This window comes from Chelonia mydas, chromosome 3, assembly GCF_015237465.2.
Source record: "Chelonia mydas isolate rCheMyd1 chromosome 3, rCheMyd1.pri.v2, whole genome shotgun sequence".
NCBI classification, from domain to species: domain Eukaryota; kingdom Metazoa; phylum Chordata; order Testudines; family Cheloniidae; genus Chelonia; species Chelonia mydas.
Genome location: NC_057851.1, coordinates 118,877,512 through 118,894,986, shown reverse-complemented (window position 1 = coordinate 118,894,986; position 17,475 = coordinate 118,877,512). Strand labels below are relative to the sequence as shown.

Genomic DNA, 17,475 nt, shown 5'->3' with positions numbered 1-17,475 from the left:
CCCTGCAACACAGTGTATTCTGAGCCTGTAGTGTCAGCCTGGAATGAAAAAAAAGGGAAATGTTGCTCAGTACGAATGTACGCCCAAGATGGAGAACATTCTTTCTGACACTCCCAGCACTGACCTGCCCAGGAAGTGAGTTTTGGGTTCCCCCTATGGACATTTATATCTCTACCACTTGAGTCATTAGGACATCCCAAAAATCCTATTTTGTGTATGTGCAGTGGGTCACACTTAAAAAGTTCATTGCATTTTGAAAGATTTTACTGGTTTGATAGTGATTCCTATATTTAAAATGGGGAGTTTTGTTGGAACCATTAGTATCTTTAAAACTAGAATAAACTGTAAGTTTGACCTGTGTGTGTATGTCTATTCTTCTTTTTCTGCAGCTATTCATTTATGCAGACGTCACAGCATTCAGTGTAACCAGAAACTTTGCTGATGCTTCCAAACAAGGAATTGCATTATCCAATTCACTGAATTTATTGAATGATGATGCTTATCTTGGACATCTATAAGACATTGTGAACTGTTGTCATATTTCTGTTTTTTCTCTCCCTTCCAGTTACACCAGTTTTTTCTGAGATTTTGCCTTTTGATACGTAAGGGTTCTTGCAATGTTTAGAACTTATGAACTTGAGGCCAGATTTTCAAAGGTATTTTAGGCATCTAAAGATGTAGACAGACACCTGGTGGGACTTTTGACAGCACCTAGGTACCTAACTCTTATTGAAATCAATGGAAGTTAGGCAACGAGGTGCTTTAAAAAATCCCACTAGGTGCCTATCTGCTTCTTTAGGCATCTGAAAACCTTTTCAAATATGGTCCTGTGTGCCTTTGAAAAATTGTTTACACTATCAACAAAGTTTGATCAAACCAGTTCAGGAGACAAACCTTAAATTATATGGGTTTTCAAAGTGTTTGTTTACTGTAAGGGGTCTCTTTAATGTATCTGTGTAACTCTCATTAATTAATTAACTGGAATTACCTGTGCACTTTTAAAAGAGTATCCACTGGATACTGATGATTTAGGATTTGGCTGTCAGTCAAACAATATTAATCATCTCTTTCCAAAAAGAGAGCTTAAAATATTATGTTGACAAAATTGTGTTCTTGTTCAGCCTGGGTCTTAAGTCTTAATAGGCTCTTTGTGAATGAACAAAGATGCCATCAATACATTTATACTAAAATATGTTAAGTGCACTCCATGATTTCTGATGAAGTTATTGTGTGAAAGGTAGAAGAAATTTGGACTAGTGCTTTCCAACAAATAATTTGCAGGCTAAGCATTTTTTTCAGTTTAACTATTTGTGATTATGAGGGATTAGATATATTTTTACTGCAAAATGAAAATACAGTGTATTCATGGGCCACTCAAATATTTGCTTGTGGTTAGAATGAGTGTACTTCCACAATTCTGCTAGCTTCTTAAACCTTGGCATGGAGATACTTTGGCTTCTGGAAGAGAAGGAAGGGAGATTTCTGGTTTCCTGGTAGTTAACATCAGTCATGCCTACAGTATGTGTGTTGGATTAGTATAATGAGCTATGCTTAACAATTCACTTAAATATTACTCCAGTTTTTGTTTTAGCATTTCTGTCATCAAGCCCTTCCCTGTTGTCAGTTACATTGCATTGAGAATGTGGGCGCACTTCTTAATTTGTTCTCTTCTCATAAGACTAGTACTGACATCCATAAGAATTAAATGAGGGAGGATTGCCTAGTAGTTTGAGAAGGGACCCTGGAGGCAGAACAACTGAATTCTAGTCCAAGATCTTTTATTGACTCATTGTATGGCCTTGGCAAGTGCCTTAGGGCTAAAGCTGGTCTGGATTTATTTTAATACATTTCTGCAAAAAGTTTCAGTTTATCAGTTTTAATGAAACTTTCATTAGGAAAGGTTCCTCAGGTCCAGGATGGAATCTCTGGTCCAGGATAGAGGGATGAAGAGACCCCAGAACAGGCAATAGTCCAGTGATTATGGCACTCATGAGCGAGAGCCAGCTGCAAGTCCCTGCTCTGCCTCATTTAGACCAGGGACTTGTATACATCTTCCCACATCTCAGGTGAGTACTCTCACCACCCAGCTGTTAGCTATTCTGAGCTGGGCTGCTCTGAGTCTCTTCTGTTGGAGTTGTGCCACTTTGAATAATTAAATATTCACCAAGGAAGAGGGATTGATTTAGAACCTGGTGGTTAGCACAATCAGCTGGGGTGTAGGAAACACAGGGACTTGAATCTGGGTCTCTGACATCTCACATGAGTGCCCTAACCATCAGTCTATATAGTCAGCCTTTCCTTCTGGCCCAATAAATATTGAATTATTTCCACAAAATGGAATCTCTCCAACAGGAGAGATTGACTGACTCTTTAGAGCATTGGGAAACTCACGTTGGGTGTGAGAGAGTCAGGTTCAAGTCCTTTTAAGGCCTGGTTCCTTACACAAGTTTTTTTAAAATAAATTAATAATAGGTATATCTTCTGGGATAGGTTGAATTAAATACAACTCCTTTTATTTGCCAAGATAATTTCTTATGTAGTGGATCATTATAAGTTTTTTTTGAAGAAGACATGAGGTCTTCAATTCCAGACTCTTACCATATCATTCCTCCATTACTCTTCCAAATCACATGGCACATCTGCAAAATTAAATTTCAGTTGCATGGATTTTTAGACATTCTGATCCAATAATGTTCTGTAAACCCCACAATCATTACTCGGACACCTTCCATCATAGAAACTGAAAAAGCTTTAATGAGGATATAGTATAAGAAGCCATATACTACTCTAAAGGACATGTGTGCTATGTTCCTATTGACTGTATTTTGAAATTCTATATTGTGATTGGGTACATAAAGGCAAAACTTTCCAAGTACCAAAACTTTAATTGTTATCTAGAATTTTAGAGGTAAAAAGTTTTGGCATCTAAAATTTTAAATGGAAATCATAATACATATTATACAACAGCATCACCATCACCATCATACAACCACTGCAATGTTCTGGAAAATGTAAATATTTATCAAATTCTGAAATCAGCTAAAAATCTGAAATCAGCAGCTTCTCCAACTGAAAAATTAGACTGGGAATCAAAATAAACTCTTACAATGGAACATCAGTTGCAACCGATGTCCCATCATTACAGTAGCAGATGTCTGCTATTCGCTTGGTCTAGATAATTTCTTGTTTTATATTGGTTTTACTAATTCTCTGTTTCCCGTCTATGAAACCTATTGGTTGAAGTAACTCACCAGGCTATATCTCTACTTTTCATACAATCTCAGTGAGTGATGCGGTTATAATGAGGTTTTTCTATATAGTGGTTTTTTTAGTCTCTTTCCTCACTGTGAGCCTAATGGGCACATTCAGACTCATTATGAAAAGCAGTCCCCCCAGCTGAATGGCAATAAACTCATGAGCTTGTTTGCCGGGCTTCTCTGAATGTATAAACCAATTGCTGTAGCTCTAAAATGACATGGCTAGTCTGGTGGTAACTTTCTGCATTGAAGGAATATGTATGTACTGGAGTTATGTACTACAGGTATTTTAGTGAACTCTGAAAAAGACCACACTGGTACAGAAAACACTCAAACATTTCAGCTAGCAGATGATTTCCCTTCCATCGTTATTTTCTGTAGAATTATATCTGTGGGAAACCAGTCTGTATGACTATGTTTTACTGTATAGCAGGGAACTATCTGTTCTTATGCTGTTCAATGCATCCTTGTTCTAACAAACATCTGTATTCCCTGCATTTGTTATATCCGGTGGGAGAAGAACACATAGGACACAAAGAGTATATATGGCTGCCCAGGATAAGACTGAATTGAAAATCTATTGTATCACTTAGTGATTACTCAGAATCTTGCCTAGTTAAGTCTGTTTGTTTCTGTATGCTCACTGTAATTTAATATTGCTGTCGGGGGGGGGGGGGGGACATACACTTTTTGTTTATTGGTCACTGACTATTATATGATAGGAAATCCCTTACAGATCCTTCTTTCAGAATGATAAATTACAGCATTAAAAGTTTCTCTTTAAAATGAAAAATATACTAAAATTTTACTGTACCATTATGTCAATAGTTCAGGGATTAGAAAACCTCCTCTTATACCATTTTAAAATAGATCTGACTTGAAAAATGCTTACTTTCTAAAATGTTTTGGTTTTGGTCAGTGTTCGTCAGGTTCAACTCCAGCCATGGTTTCCCAGTGGAGGTTGATTCAGACACCAGCATCTGCCAGCTCAAGGAGGTGGTTGCTAAGCGACAGGGAGTTCCAGCTGACCAGTTACGTGTGATTTTTGCAGGGAAGGAGCTTAGGAATGACTTGACACTGCAGGTAAGTCTCCCTTGGTAGTTTTGTTTCTGGGATGCTGCCAGCTCAACTGCTTCTGTCTCTAATGCTGCCAGTCTGACATTCATGACTGAGATCTAATAGAATAAATAGTGCCTGGGGATTCCTTGAACTTTACTCCACACTGCTTCATTAATTCTGACCTTCTTAATTATGCATTAAAACAGCAAGCAGGAAGGATAGGGAGAGAGAAAGAATATAAGAGCAAGAGAGAGCAAAAGAGAGCTGTGCTTAGTGAATAAATGTTTACTGACTACAGGCGCAAGCTATGCACAATTTCTGTATCTGCTCAATTTCTACCTTACTTATTCCATTTGAATCTTAATGAAGCTGAATGAATGTGAATAAATTCTTCCAAATCAGGCTGCTCAGTCATCATGTTGTGCAATATTTGTAACCCAATTGTGACCCCTGGAGGATAGTTGTAAGGCTGCTGCTGTCTGTGTGTGCGTGTGCACGCTGATGGAGGGGTAGTATTTGAAGGCCTGTTCACAGTAGCCAATGAGGTTTCCCCAAAAAGCACTGAAATCACAAACCCGTAGTTTGAAAGACTAGTGAGGAGGAGAAAGATTTATAAGTGGCTGAGTTCCTATTTGAATTTCATTTCCTCCTAATTAACTATTCTGATAAAAATAAAATGCAGAATGAATGGAGAGGGAAAAAAGAGCATAACAGGACAAGTAACAAGACTTTTTCTGATCATCTCTACCACTGTTACCAATACTGCCACTCTCATTTCATAAGCTTCTCTTTCTTCCTATGAGTGATATTTGTGGAGATGGCAGCATTTGCTGGGGGAAGCATAAGAACATAGGTTTAAGACATTTGAGAAATCTGGAAATAATATATGTATCGGCCTCCTAATACAAAACTAGAGATTGCTGAGTTGTTAGAACTACTATCCTGGCAGTGACATCAAAGAACAATGAGGTGCATTCTATAGCGGTTCAGGTGACTACATAAACTGTCCCCCACAGGAACAACTCGTTCTATTTTAATGAGCACAGATTAATTGGCACTTGTGTTTTCAGCTGTGTGGGGGACATTGCTGTGCACAGAATGGCTGCTGTATCTGGTTGCAGAGAGTCACTACGATATTGACATCCTATCACTACATCTTCATGGGCATGATATTTATTGCTTTGTCAAATGCTTTAGGGAGTTTGGGCACACAAAAGAAACTATAGAATGCAAATTGCTGTTGTCATTCTCCAGGGCATCTCCTGCTGATAGTGTTGATGCACATAGTCATCATACATAAACTGCTGTGCTTTGCTTTTAGGTGATTTGTTTTTACTAAAGAAAATATATGGGGCCAAAAATGTTTTTAAGGTGAATTGAAAAGCCAGTTCCTATGTTTAGGGTTCTGTATTACTGTCATAAATATAAAGGGAAGGGTACTCACCTTTCTGTATACAGTACTATAAAATCCCTCCTGGCCAGAGGCAAATCCCTTTCATCTGTAAGGGGTTAAGAAGCTAAGGTAACCTCGCTGGCACCTGACCCAAAATGACCAATGAGGGGACAAGATACTTTCAAATCTGGAGGGGGCGGAACAAAGGCCTTGTCTATCTGTGTGATGCTTTTGGTGGGAACAGATCAGAAATGCAGCCTTACAACTCCTGTTAAGTTAGTTAGTAATCTAGCTAGAAATGCGTTAGATTTCCTTTTGTTTAATGGCAGGTAAAATAAGCTGTGCTGGATGGAATGTATATTCCTGTTTTTGTGTCTTTTTGTAACTTAAGGTTTTGCCTAGAGGGATTCTCTCTGTTTTGAATCTGATTACCCTGTAAGGTATTTACCATCCTGATTTTACAGAGGTGATTCTTTTACCTTTTGTTTAATTAAAATTCTTCTTTTAAGAACCTGATTGATTTTTCATTGTTCTTAAGATCCAAGGGTTTGGGTCTGTGTTCACCTGTACAAACTGGTGAGGATTGTTATCAAGCCTTCCCCAGGAAAGGGGGTGTAGGGCTTGGGGGGATATTTTGGGGGAGAAGACGTCTCCAAGTGGTCTCTTTCCCTGTTCTTTGTTTAAAACGCTTGGTGGTGGCAGCATACAGTTCAAGAACAAGGCAAAGTTTTTACTTTGGGGAAGTTTTTAACCTAAGCTGGTAAGAATAAGCTTAGGGGGTCTTTCATGCAGGTCCCCACATCTGTACCCTAGAGTTCAGAGTGCGGAAGGAACCTTGACAGTTATACTTTAAGAAGCTTCTAAACCTTCCCGCACATGCTGAAGTGCTTGAGATTATAGTGGTGTTGTCAGGCTGTTTCAGGACTGGAAACACAGAATCTGTTACTGGGGTCTAACTTTATTCAGGGAATTTGTAACCCAACTTTTTGCAGGATAAAACGTGAAACCTAAAACTTAGATGAATAAAGGAAGAATTGATTTTCAGATATTCAGGGCTGGCAACTCAGATTTATTTACACTGAGATGCCTTCAGTCAGGTTAATTTTAAGGCAGTTTTAAAGTTATTTACAATAAGCATAGACACTCCAAGGGGAGATGTGCAATCACATCACTTCAAGAGAATCACAGGGAGGTGTCTCAGGAAGGTAGAATGCCTCCTGAAGTTCCTGAAAATGCACAGGCTGAACATCCAATACCACACCACAGCAAATTGCTGTGAGCGCATAGGAGTGAGGGGAACCATGCCCCCATTCCTTTCAGCTTTGCCACATCCTATTATGGGTGGTATGGATTTCTCCCTGCATGCCCCCTGAGCACAGGTATTGAAATTTGGCCTGACCCTTACATGGGCCATGCAAGGGTTAGGATGGGAGCTCTATCCCTGCCTCCCCGCATTAATCTATTTAAGGCCAAGGCAGACTGGCCATAAGGACTGGTTTTTGGAATGTGTTTCAAGGTGACATTTGAGGTGCTGTTCATAGTTAAGGGGTAAATGTATTGCTCTGGAAAGCTGGACCAAAACTCTTCGGCAAGGCCTCTGGCTTCTGTAGCAGATGGGAAGTTCAACAACAGTTTCAGGTACCATTCCAAACTTCCAGTATTTAGTGAATTCTAATGATTAATACATCAGCACGGTTTAGTCTATCCCTGCATTTTCCATCCATACTGTGTGTGTGTGTGAGAGAGAGAGATTGTAGACATTTTCAGGGCTGAAACTAGAGGTTTTGGTAGCTGGGAAGGAACCAACTGGCAGTTCATAATCATAGAGTTTGAGGCCAAAAGGGACCGCTAGATCTTCTAGTCTGACCTGTACATCACAGGCCACCAACACCACCCAGCACCCACACAATAAACCCAACAATTGAAATGACACCAAAATATTATGAGACTAGACTATTATGTGGCATAGGCAGAGAATAAGAGGGACTGATGTAAACCAGCGCCCAAGGGCTGCACAATGGTGGGGAAATCATTAAGTGTGATGTATCCAAATAATCTTGGCAAGTGACCTGCACCCACATGCTACAGAGGAAGGCAAAAACACCCTCCCCCCTCCAAGGTTTTGGCAACAGAAGGCAGACAAGGATATTTGGCATGCCCAGCTGGATGCTTCTGCTACATGCTAGTGGTATATTTACTGTTGATTATATATGTGTGTGTGTGTGTGTGTGTGTATGTATACATACATACACACATAGAGAGAGAGAGAGGGAGAGAGAAATGCAGCATATACATTGTCATCTCAATTTCAGAGTTAACATTCTATTGAGATTAATGGGTCAATTCATGTGTCTCTTAGAGATATTGTTTCAGGCAGACTCATGAAAGCAATGTAACATTGGTTTATATTCAGCTGAAGATTTTAAGGATAATGCGTTTGTTTTGCAACCATAAGGAGTAGAAACCTTTTTTTTTAAATAAAGCTTAGATTCTGCAGAAAGAGTTGGGTATATCAAGGAATCATGGAACACACAGGAGCTCTGCTCACAGCCTTGAAAGGACGACGACAGAGATGAGTCCAAACCAAAAGGGAGTTTGATCTGAGTGGGAGTTCATTGCTGAGTACCAGACTGAGAAATCAACTAATGGTGGTAGGTGTTAAAAAAGAAAACTTTCTAAAAGATATCTTAACAGTGAATGGAAGTCTGCCAAGATGTGGTGACAGAGTGCTCTGATCCTAGCAGGTTCTAACCATGGAACAAACATTTCAGATAGGAAAGGATGCAAGGTGGCTGATGTGGAACATGAGCAATTGTCCACTTTATGAATGAAGACCATGAAGGCTGTATATGTATGAGGTACACTCCTTTTCTTTTCTGAAGAGGGAGAAGGAGGAGCTGGAATGGTAGTTGAGGTGTGTTAGAGAGAAATGAAGTTTCTGAATGGAGATGGAAAGGAAATTATCATAAGGAGGGAAATGGCAGATCGACACACTATATGGAAAATTGAGGCATGTGACATTAAAAAAAAGAATAAAAGATGCAGGAAGGGCAGGAGAGAAATATGTATGGAGACACTTAATTTCAGTACCTGCTATAGGTATATTGTCCTCAACAAAACAGAGCAGAATCGGACTACTAAGCACTCAACCAGTTATTAACAGACAAGTAGTGAAACTGGAGCCATGGTAAAAAAAAGAAGTAATCCTGATTGGTGACTACAGAGTGAGAAATGGGGCTTAAAAATCTGAGGGTCATATGAAGGAAGTGGGACAGTCAGATGCCTTCTGGCAGCACAGCAAATGATGTCAGAATAAGTGACTGATTAGCTTGAAAAATGCTGAAGGAATTCTTACTGATTCTAGTAAGATGTGGTGACAGCACTGAAAGAGTATTCAGCAAAATCAGGAATTGTTTCAGGGAGCTGATAAAAACATAGAAGATGGGGTGATGTGAGATCCTTTTTATTCCAAGCATGAGAGAAGGAAGGGCTAGACTGCTACTGGATGCACCAAAGAAATAAAGAGAATGGTTTTGGGGTTCATGGAAGATTGGAAAGCTGTGATGAGAGGTGGCCATTTAGAATTTATGATCTCCATTTCAGCAGATTGGTTAGAAACCCTTCTGGGTTCAAAATATGTCACATTTATCAAGTGAACGTCAAACTAAACAGGAAATGAGAAGGGGAGGGACGCTTTTGCCCAATTCAAACTATCTGGCATTATTATTTGTGTAGTGTCTCGACCCCTTCCTTCAACTGAGATCAGATCCCCATTGTGTAAAGGCTTGTGCATACACATAGTAACAGAAATTCTCTAATCTTACAATCTAAATGGACAAGAGAAACAAATTATGGGTTGTGAAACAGGCATAGAAAGGTACAGTGACTTGCTCAAGGTCATACAGCAGCTCAGTGGCAGAGTTGGGGATAGCTCATCATGCTTTTGAACAGCTCAAGTGTGCTTTTACCACTGTCCCATTCTAGTACATCCAGACCCGGTCCAGGTATTCATATGGGCTGCTGATACCTCCAATGTAGCCACTGGGGCCATATGTTGTTAGAGGCATGTCCACAGTCAGTGTTGTAGCCCTGCACCTCCTACTCCCAAAAACTCACCCCACCAAACGGAGTTATGAAATATTACATAAATAACTGCTCACAATTAAATCAGCCTTTGAAGAGTGGTGCCATCACCTGGAGGGAACCCAGCACCCAGTGGAAGTCTTTTCTGACCATAAGAACTTCGAATATCTGCATAAGGCTTGAGCCTTGAACCAAAGACAGCTCATGTAGGTATTATTCTTCTCTTGGTTTGATTTAATCATCACCTGTCACCTGGGAACCAGGAATGGGAATGCCGATGACTTATCCTGAACGGTCAAATATTACCAGGAGTGCAAAGAGCCTAACCAAGAACCGCCCTGTCTCCTAAAACCTCACAACTTCCTTAGTGCCATAATACCAAGACTTGCTTGATGTAATTGGATCTGCTTTGTGGGGTGATCTGTTAGTCCAGGAGATGATGGAACAGCCTGAGCAAATGAAAGTCTGAACCGAAATGCAGTGCTTCACACAAGATAGGATCACATACCTCAGTGGGCACATATATGTTCCACTGGGGTTCCCCTGGCTAGAAGTGCTCCATCTCTGCCATGACACTCTGTTGGCACCATTTTGGCCACCTTTAGACTTACCGCAGAGCTTCCTGTTTCTTCTGGTGGCCCTCTATGCAAGCCAAAGTCTGTAACTATATTGACTCTTGTGACCTGTGTGCATGCACCAACACTCCACAAACTAAGCCTCTTGGCACCCTAGTACCGCTGGCAACTCCACTTAGACCTTGGGCCTCAATTGCCATGGGTTTCAGAGTGGGAATCCCTGACTCTGACTGCCAAACAATGGTTTTGACTGTTGTAGACCAACTGACTGAAATGGCAGACTTCATATTTCATGATCACCTGCCCTCTGCTGAAACAATGGCTCAACTCCTAGTGGTAACTGTTATCCATCTTCATGGGTTTTCACTCTATCACCTCGGGCAGAGGACCACAGTTTGTCTCATGATTTTGGTGTGAAACACTCTAGTTAATGGACGTACGAACAGGCTGTCCCACAAGCTAGACCACCAGTTCCTTGGACCATTCCATATTGGTCAGCAAATCAACCCTGTCACCTTAAAATTGCAGCTCCCTTGATCCCTTAAGATACATCCTGTTTTCCATGTATCCCTTTGGAAGACTTACACAGAGGACCCTTTGCCAAACCGATCCCAACAGACCCCTGCTTGTCCAGGTCCAAGGAGACCACACTGTCTTTGACTCTAAACTGCGGAGGGTAAGACTCTACTACCTAATTGATTTAGAGGGCTATAGTCCTGAAGAGTGCTTCTGGGAATTTGCTGCCCATGTCCATGCCCTTGACCTGGTAAAAAGGTTTCATCAAGACCACTCAGACAAACCAGGGCTGGTGCCACCCAAAGGAAGGGTGCCCTGACGAGGGGGTAATGTAAGGATCCATGGACTAGAACCCAGGCTGCAGAGCCTAGGACAGCTGATGTTGCCACTGAGAGGGCATGCACAGCCACATCCAGGAAATGTTGTGGCAATTAGGCATTGCGGGAAGTACTACCCAAAGAGTCAAGAGTGGCAGAGTAGCCAACCACACCATTTAACCCTGGAAGCTGCCCGAGGAAGTTGTATGGGCAACCATACAGACTTCTGGTGGTGCTGTGACTCCCGATCACACCTTGCCTTCTGATCTCCTATCTTTGACTCTAGCCTGGCTCTGACCCTGACTGTTGCCTTCTGATTCTAGCCTGGCACTACCTTTGATCTCTGGTCTCAGACCCCAGCCTGACTCTGACCCTGAATCTTGCTTATTGATCCTGGCTCTAGCGATTCCTCCAATCTTTGTTCACTGACTACTGTATTGTGGCCATCCTTGATGTGTGGACACTGTGACCACTAGGCCAGACCACCTACAACCCAGTCCCTTACATTCTGGAAGGCCCAACCACTTCAGATGGAAGTGGATACAGGAGCTGCAGTACCATTTGTATCAGATGCAGTGAGTCATAATAAACTTCTGCTGTAGTATATCAAAGTTGTGTTGTAGATATTCATGGTCTTCAGAGCAAATTTGACTTGAATAATTGCACATACTCTGCATATGTTTTTGATCCATATATGTCTGTTTGTATCAGACAGTAGAGTGTAGAATCTTTCCTTCCCATCATGCTCAGAATGAGTACAATCTGTTAGTTACAATTACAAAATATTTAAATTATTTCACGGCTCCCTGTTTTACTCAGATTCGTGAGTTAATATATTGAATAAAAACTGTTCAAATGATGGAGATTTATAGGAGGGAGAAACATAAGAAGTAATCAAACTAAAAGAGGCATAGGACTGATAAGAGAGTGGACAGCAAATTCTATATGTTTGTAATGTGATATGGCAGCAGAAAAAAAAACCAGTGCAGTTTTGGGCTGCATTCCCAGACTCATCACCTTATAAAGAAGGAAGGTAAATTCCTCTCGAAATAGCTCTGGGAGTTAAGCCTACACTAATACATAGATTTGGGCACCTCATAACCAGAAAATAAAAGGTAAATTGGTGCCTTAAAAACAAACACAAACACACACACACACACATTATGGGTTGGAAGACCTAAATATGTGTATTTGGTCAAGTGATGACTAAAGTGGGAGCATAACAGTTGACAAATAGTTGGATAATGCTAACACCAAAGATGGAGAGGATATAATTAATGTGGTACACAGATAGTATAGAGATGAAATTAAGAAAGGGAAAATGGGGACTTAATACCCATAGAATGTTCTTAGCAGTGAGAAGTTTTTGTCTGAGGATTTGATACTCAAGGGAAGTGGTGGAAACCTCAAAGCCTGGGATCCTTTACATCTAGACCAGAACAGTGTACTGTAGGGAATACTCTTGCATCAATGGGGAGATTTATTATATTATCATAGTCTCTTGCTGTTATTTCTATATGATTCTGTGATTTTTTTTTAAAAATTGTGAATTATTCAAATTGTTACAGTTCGTGACAATCCAGAATATTTGCTTTACCATATGCTTACTTGTAATTTTTAAGCTTACACACACATATAGTCGATAAATGATTTGGGTGCTTGATCTGTTTTTTGTTTGTTTTTTTTAATAAGAGCTTCCTCATTCACTTTAATTGAAAATGTCTATTGGAAGCTTAAGTGGGTCCTGGCTGATTACAAAGTTTTCCATTGCAGACAAATTTGCACACACAAGGAAACTCAGAAGTATTCTTGTTAGGAACAATCTTGCTGGAAAAAAAATAGATCAAGAGAACAGAGATGATGCATTATGACAGCAGAGGTCACTTTAAAGGAACTAACATTGAGCAGGGTTTGAGGGGGAGAAAAAGCCAATTATTTTAGAGGGAGTTATCAAAACAAAAATGGTATATAATTTCTCTGTCAACTTTTGAGATCCCTTACTAATCATTTATCATTCCCAGGAGTTTTCTCATAAGTGTCCAGACCCAAAAAAGGCACTAATGCAAACTGTAATAAAGAATCAGTAACGAGCAGCATAAAGCAGATGTGCAATTGTCTCTCTTCATCTGGAGCTCCTGGATCCGGAGCTTGTTAGCTAGTTAATTTTATAGTTAGAATTAGTTAGTAGTTTGTTAGATAGTTGTAAATCTTTGGTTTGGAGAGAGTGGAGCTGAAGAATACAAAGCCCATTTTTTATAATATGCGTGTCGTGTCTGGCATTTTTCCAGCATCTGACACACATACCAACCTGGCATGTTTGAGAGAGGGATACTCACCTTCAAAATGCTTGATTTGTTCAACTTTTACATGAGCTAAAAAGGAACGATGGAACAGACAGTTTTATTACAAGAAGTGTTGTCAGGAAAACCACCCAGAACCGAGCAAGTACAAGGTCTGAACACGTCTCAGAGACCAGCATCATCTCTGAGTCTGGAGGGAAGAAGGACAAACCTTCCACCTCAGTACACAGTACTAAATGGTCTCTAAGTAGGAAGGATTCAAAGAGGAAAACTACTGTGGTTTCGGACTCTGTTTCCTGAGCCATTCTACTACAAAAGCACAGAGTTGTTATGGTGAGCATGAATGCTCAGTCCTTGTTGGTGTCAGTCTCTTTGCAAACAGCCAGTCAGTGAGAGAAAGATACTTCTGACCCAGGGGTCTTCAAGCCTATCCTGGGTACATTTTCTTGTGGTAGAATCAGGAGACATTCTTCTTCAAATCCAGTTGTGTCAGATTCGATGAGCCAGTTCCAAAAGCAAGAGCTAAGGAACTGATGATGTGGGGAAAGATAAAGATGTGATAACTCAATATCAATCAAGGACTCAATATCAGATGCGTTTCTAATAAATTGGGATCAAGGCTTAGTGTATGCATTTTCCTCGTTCAAAGACAGATAAACAAAATAATACAAAGCAAAGCCAAGGAAATTTTAATAGCACCAGTTTGGGCCAGACAACAGTGGTACCTGGACTTAATTCACCTATCCTGAGGGGGGGGATGCTGGGGGGGGTCGGTTAGGGGCAGGGGATCCCAGGAGGGGGTGGTCGGGGACAAGGAGTCGGGGGGTTGGATGGGTCGGGGGTTCTGAGGGACGCAGTCAGGGGGCGGGAAGTGGGAGGGAGCGGATAGGGGGTGAGGGCCAGGCTGTTTGGGGAGGCACAGCCTTCCCTACTCAGCCCTCCATACAGTTTTGGAACCCTGATGTGGCCCTCAGGCCAAAAAGTTTGCCCACCCCTGATACAGAGCCATATACAGCGTCCATTAATTATCTATTAGAATATTTATTGTGTGTTAAGAGAATGAGTCTTTGACTATCTTCAGTGAGGGTTCATCTCTCAGACATATCGGCATACCATGTACCTGTGGACAGTAAATAAATATTAACTCATGATGTAGTTAAAAGGTTCTTAAAAGGTCTTAATAATTTTTATCCTCCAGAAGGACACCCTGTGCCATTTTGGGATTTGTACATAGTGCTTTCACAATTGATTAAACCTCCCTTTGAACCTTTGGGAAATTATACATTGTTCCATTTGTCTATTAAGACTGTTTTTGACAGCTATCACTTCAACAGGGTGTATAAGTGAATTGCATGTGTTAATGGCTGAGCCACCATTTACTCTTTTTCATAAAGATAAAGCAATTCTCCATACACACCCAAAAGATGGCCTCAGATTTTTTTTTATAACCAGTCTATTATTTTACTAATGTTCTTTTCTGAGCCTCATACTCGAGATGGAGAAGCTAACTTACATAGCCCTGGTCTACACTAGAGTTAGGCTGATGTAAGGCAGCTTACGTCAACCTAACTCTGCAAGCGTCTACAGTAAAATGTAGTTCCCACTGATGTAACTCTCCCACTACACCGCATAAGAGGCGAAGGGCTTAGGTTGATGTAATAAGGTCAACACAGTGTCAGTGTAGACACTGCATTGCTTACATCAACTGATGCTGCCTTTCAGAAGCCATCCCACAATGCCCCACAGTGCAAGTTAAATTGGTGCAAACGCTCCTGGTGAGGACCACTGACACGAGTAGCATAGTGTGGACATGCAAAAGCCATTTAATTACTGTGGTGGCTGTACGTCAACATAACTTAGGTTGACTTAATTTTGTAGTGTAGACTTGCCCACACGCTAGATGTTAGAAGGGCGTTAGTCTTTTGTTTAGATGTGACTAAATGATTTAGAGAGTCTCCAGAATTGTTTATTGTGCATGAAAAGAGGAATAAGGGTAAAGCTATTTCTGTGCAAATGCTCTCAAGATGGGTTAGATTTGTATTCAAGAAGCTTATAAATTGATGATCTTTGTCTCTTCCTCAGGAAATTAAAACACATTCAGCTAGATCGAAGACAGCCTTTATGGCTTCTTTTTAGACACATTCTTCTAATAGAGATATGTAGAGCAGCAATTGGAGTTCAATCCATACTTTCGCAAACACTATTTGTTCAATTTGGAATCTAGATCTGATGGAAAATTTGACAAGGTAGTTCTGCAGTCCGTATTCAGATAGGACTCTGTGATCTCACTATTCTGGATAAGAGTACTGTTTGTTAATCTGTCTCATGAGTGGGACTATGCAGAGGACACTCAAAAAAAAAAAAAAAGAAAAAAAAAGAGGGTTACTTGTCTGCAACCAGGGCTCTTTAATATGGACTCTGTATGTTCACACTCCTGGCTCACCTTTCTTCCACTACCTCGAAAAAGGATTGTGGGTGAAGGAGCTGAGGCAGCTAGATTGTCACATCCCTTATATACCCTTGCATTAGAACGTTCAATGTTCACTGAGGGGAGGGATGAAGGAGGTGTGTGAGCACTCCAGTGGTACTGCTAGTTAGAGTTCTACTGTTTAAGCTGCACCAGTCAGAGCATCCCATGAGTGGGACTATGCAGAGTCCCCCTCGAAGAACCCTTATTACAGGAAAGTAACCTTCATATTCTGAACTTCTTTTCATGTCTGAGTCAGATTGGGTACGTTTTTCCCTCTGGGTGAAATAATGGGCCAAATAAATCAATGGGATTATTGCCATTGACTTCAGTGGGGCCAGGATTTCACCGCTTGTATCTCAATATGCTCTCTCTGTCCAATTGATTTTCTTGTTCTCTCTGCAGCAGATCCTCAGCTAGTGTAAATTGTCAGAGCTCCATCTGTTCCTACCTAATCCAGTTTCCAACCCTCTTCTTGACTGAACTGATCCATGTTTTTCCTGCTTTCACTGCTACTCGTATCTAATCCAAATTCCCAGCTTGTTTCCACACAGTTCAATACCTGATCCTCTTTCCTGCCCCCATTACAGTCTCCCAGACAGTTCAATTCTTTAAACGCTTTCTTGTTTTCCCCCGACACATGTTAACAATCGCAGGCTCAAACCAAGTCCAAACTCAAATCGTCTGTCCTTGTCTCATTTCAGTCTCCTTTTCCTCTTTGCTCTAAAATACTGGGGCCCCCAGCAGGTCTGCCATTCCCTAGTTGCCACTCAGCTAAAACTTTCTGTCATTTTTTGATTTCCCTTTTAGCTGCACTATAAAATTATTACTGAGCTTCTGAAACTCCAGAGGATACAAAATAAGCAACTCTAGATCCTCTGCTTTCTGGGTTACAGCTAGCAGAGGCGGTAGCAGATCTGCCGGGCCCTGCAGATCTTCAGAGACATAAAGCTATGTCTATATGGCATGCTACTTTTGGCAACGTGTAGAGTACATACGTGCATAGTCCCCTTAGCACAAGTATAAATAGCAGTGTAGCTGGTGGGGCATGACTTAGGTGAGTAAAGGCATGACTGAAGGCTGTGGTTACATATGTGAATACATATTGTGCACATTCTGTTCATGCCCAAGCCATGCCTCCAATCTACAGTGCTATCATTAGCAGTGTAGTGTCCTGTGGCCTTCCCATTGCCTCTCTCCTCCTTAGGAAAATAACTGGCTGCTGGAGCCTTCCCCTGCCACAGGGAATGACTCCAGCAATGTTGGGGCAGTGAGGAAAAGGGCCACCAGCTCTCCACTGCTGGAGCCTGCTCCTGCCACAGGGAAAGACCCTGGCAATGGGGAAAGACTCCAGCAGCCGGGGAGCATCAGGGAAAGGGTCCAGTGGCTCCCAACTGCTGGAGCCTTTTCCCACTGCAGGGAAAGACTCCAGCAGCCGAAGGCAACAGGGAAAGGTTCTGCCAGCTCCCCATTGTTGGAGGCTTTCCCCACTGCCTCCCCACTGCCAG

At 41.2% G+C, this 17,475-nt stretch overlaps 1 protein-coding gene across 7 annotated transcripts in view; it reads left to right on the top strand.

The window, feature by feature from the left end:
* PRKN (parkin RBR E3 ubiquitin protein ligase) overlaps nt 1–17,475 on the top strand; it is a 1,197,054-nt gene that overhangs the window by 253,470 nt on the left and 926,109 nt on the right. For 6 of the 7 annotated variants that reach the window (XM_043544304.1, XM_037895119.2, XM_037895120.2 and 3 more), the window contains one exon: nt 4,177–4,340. The exons of the other annotated variant lie outside the window; for it this stretch is intronic. In XM_043544304.1, the coding sequence (XP_043400239.1) occupies nt 4,177–4,340 (164 nt within the window). The remainder of the gene's footprint in view (nt 1–4,176; nt 4,341–17,475) is intronic. 7 annotated transcript variants of the gene reach the window in all.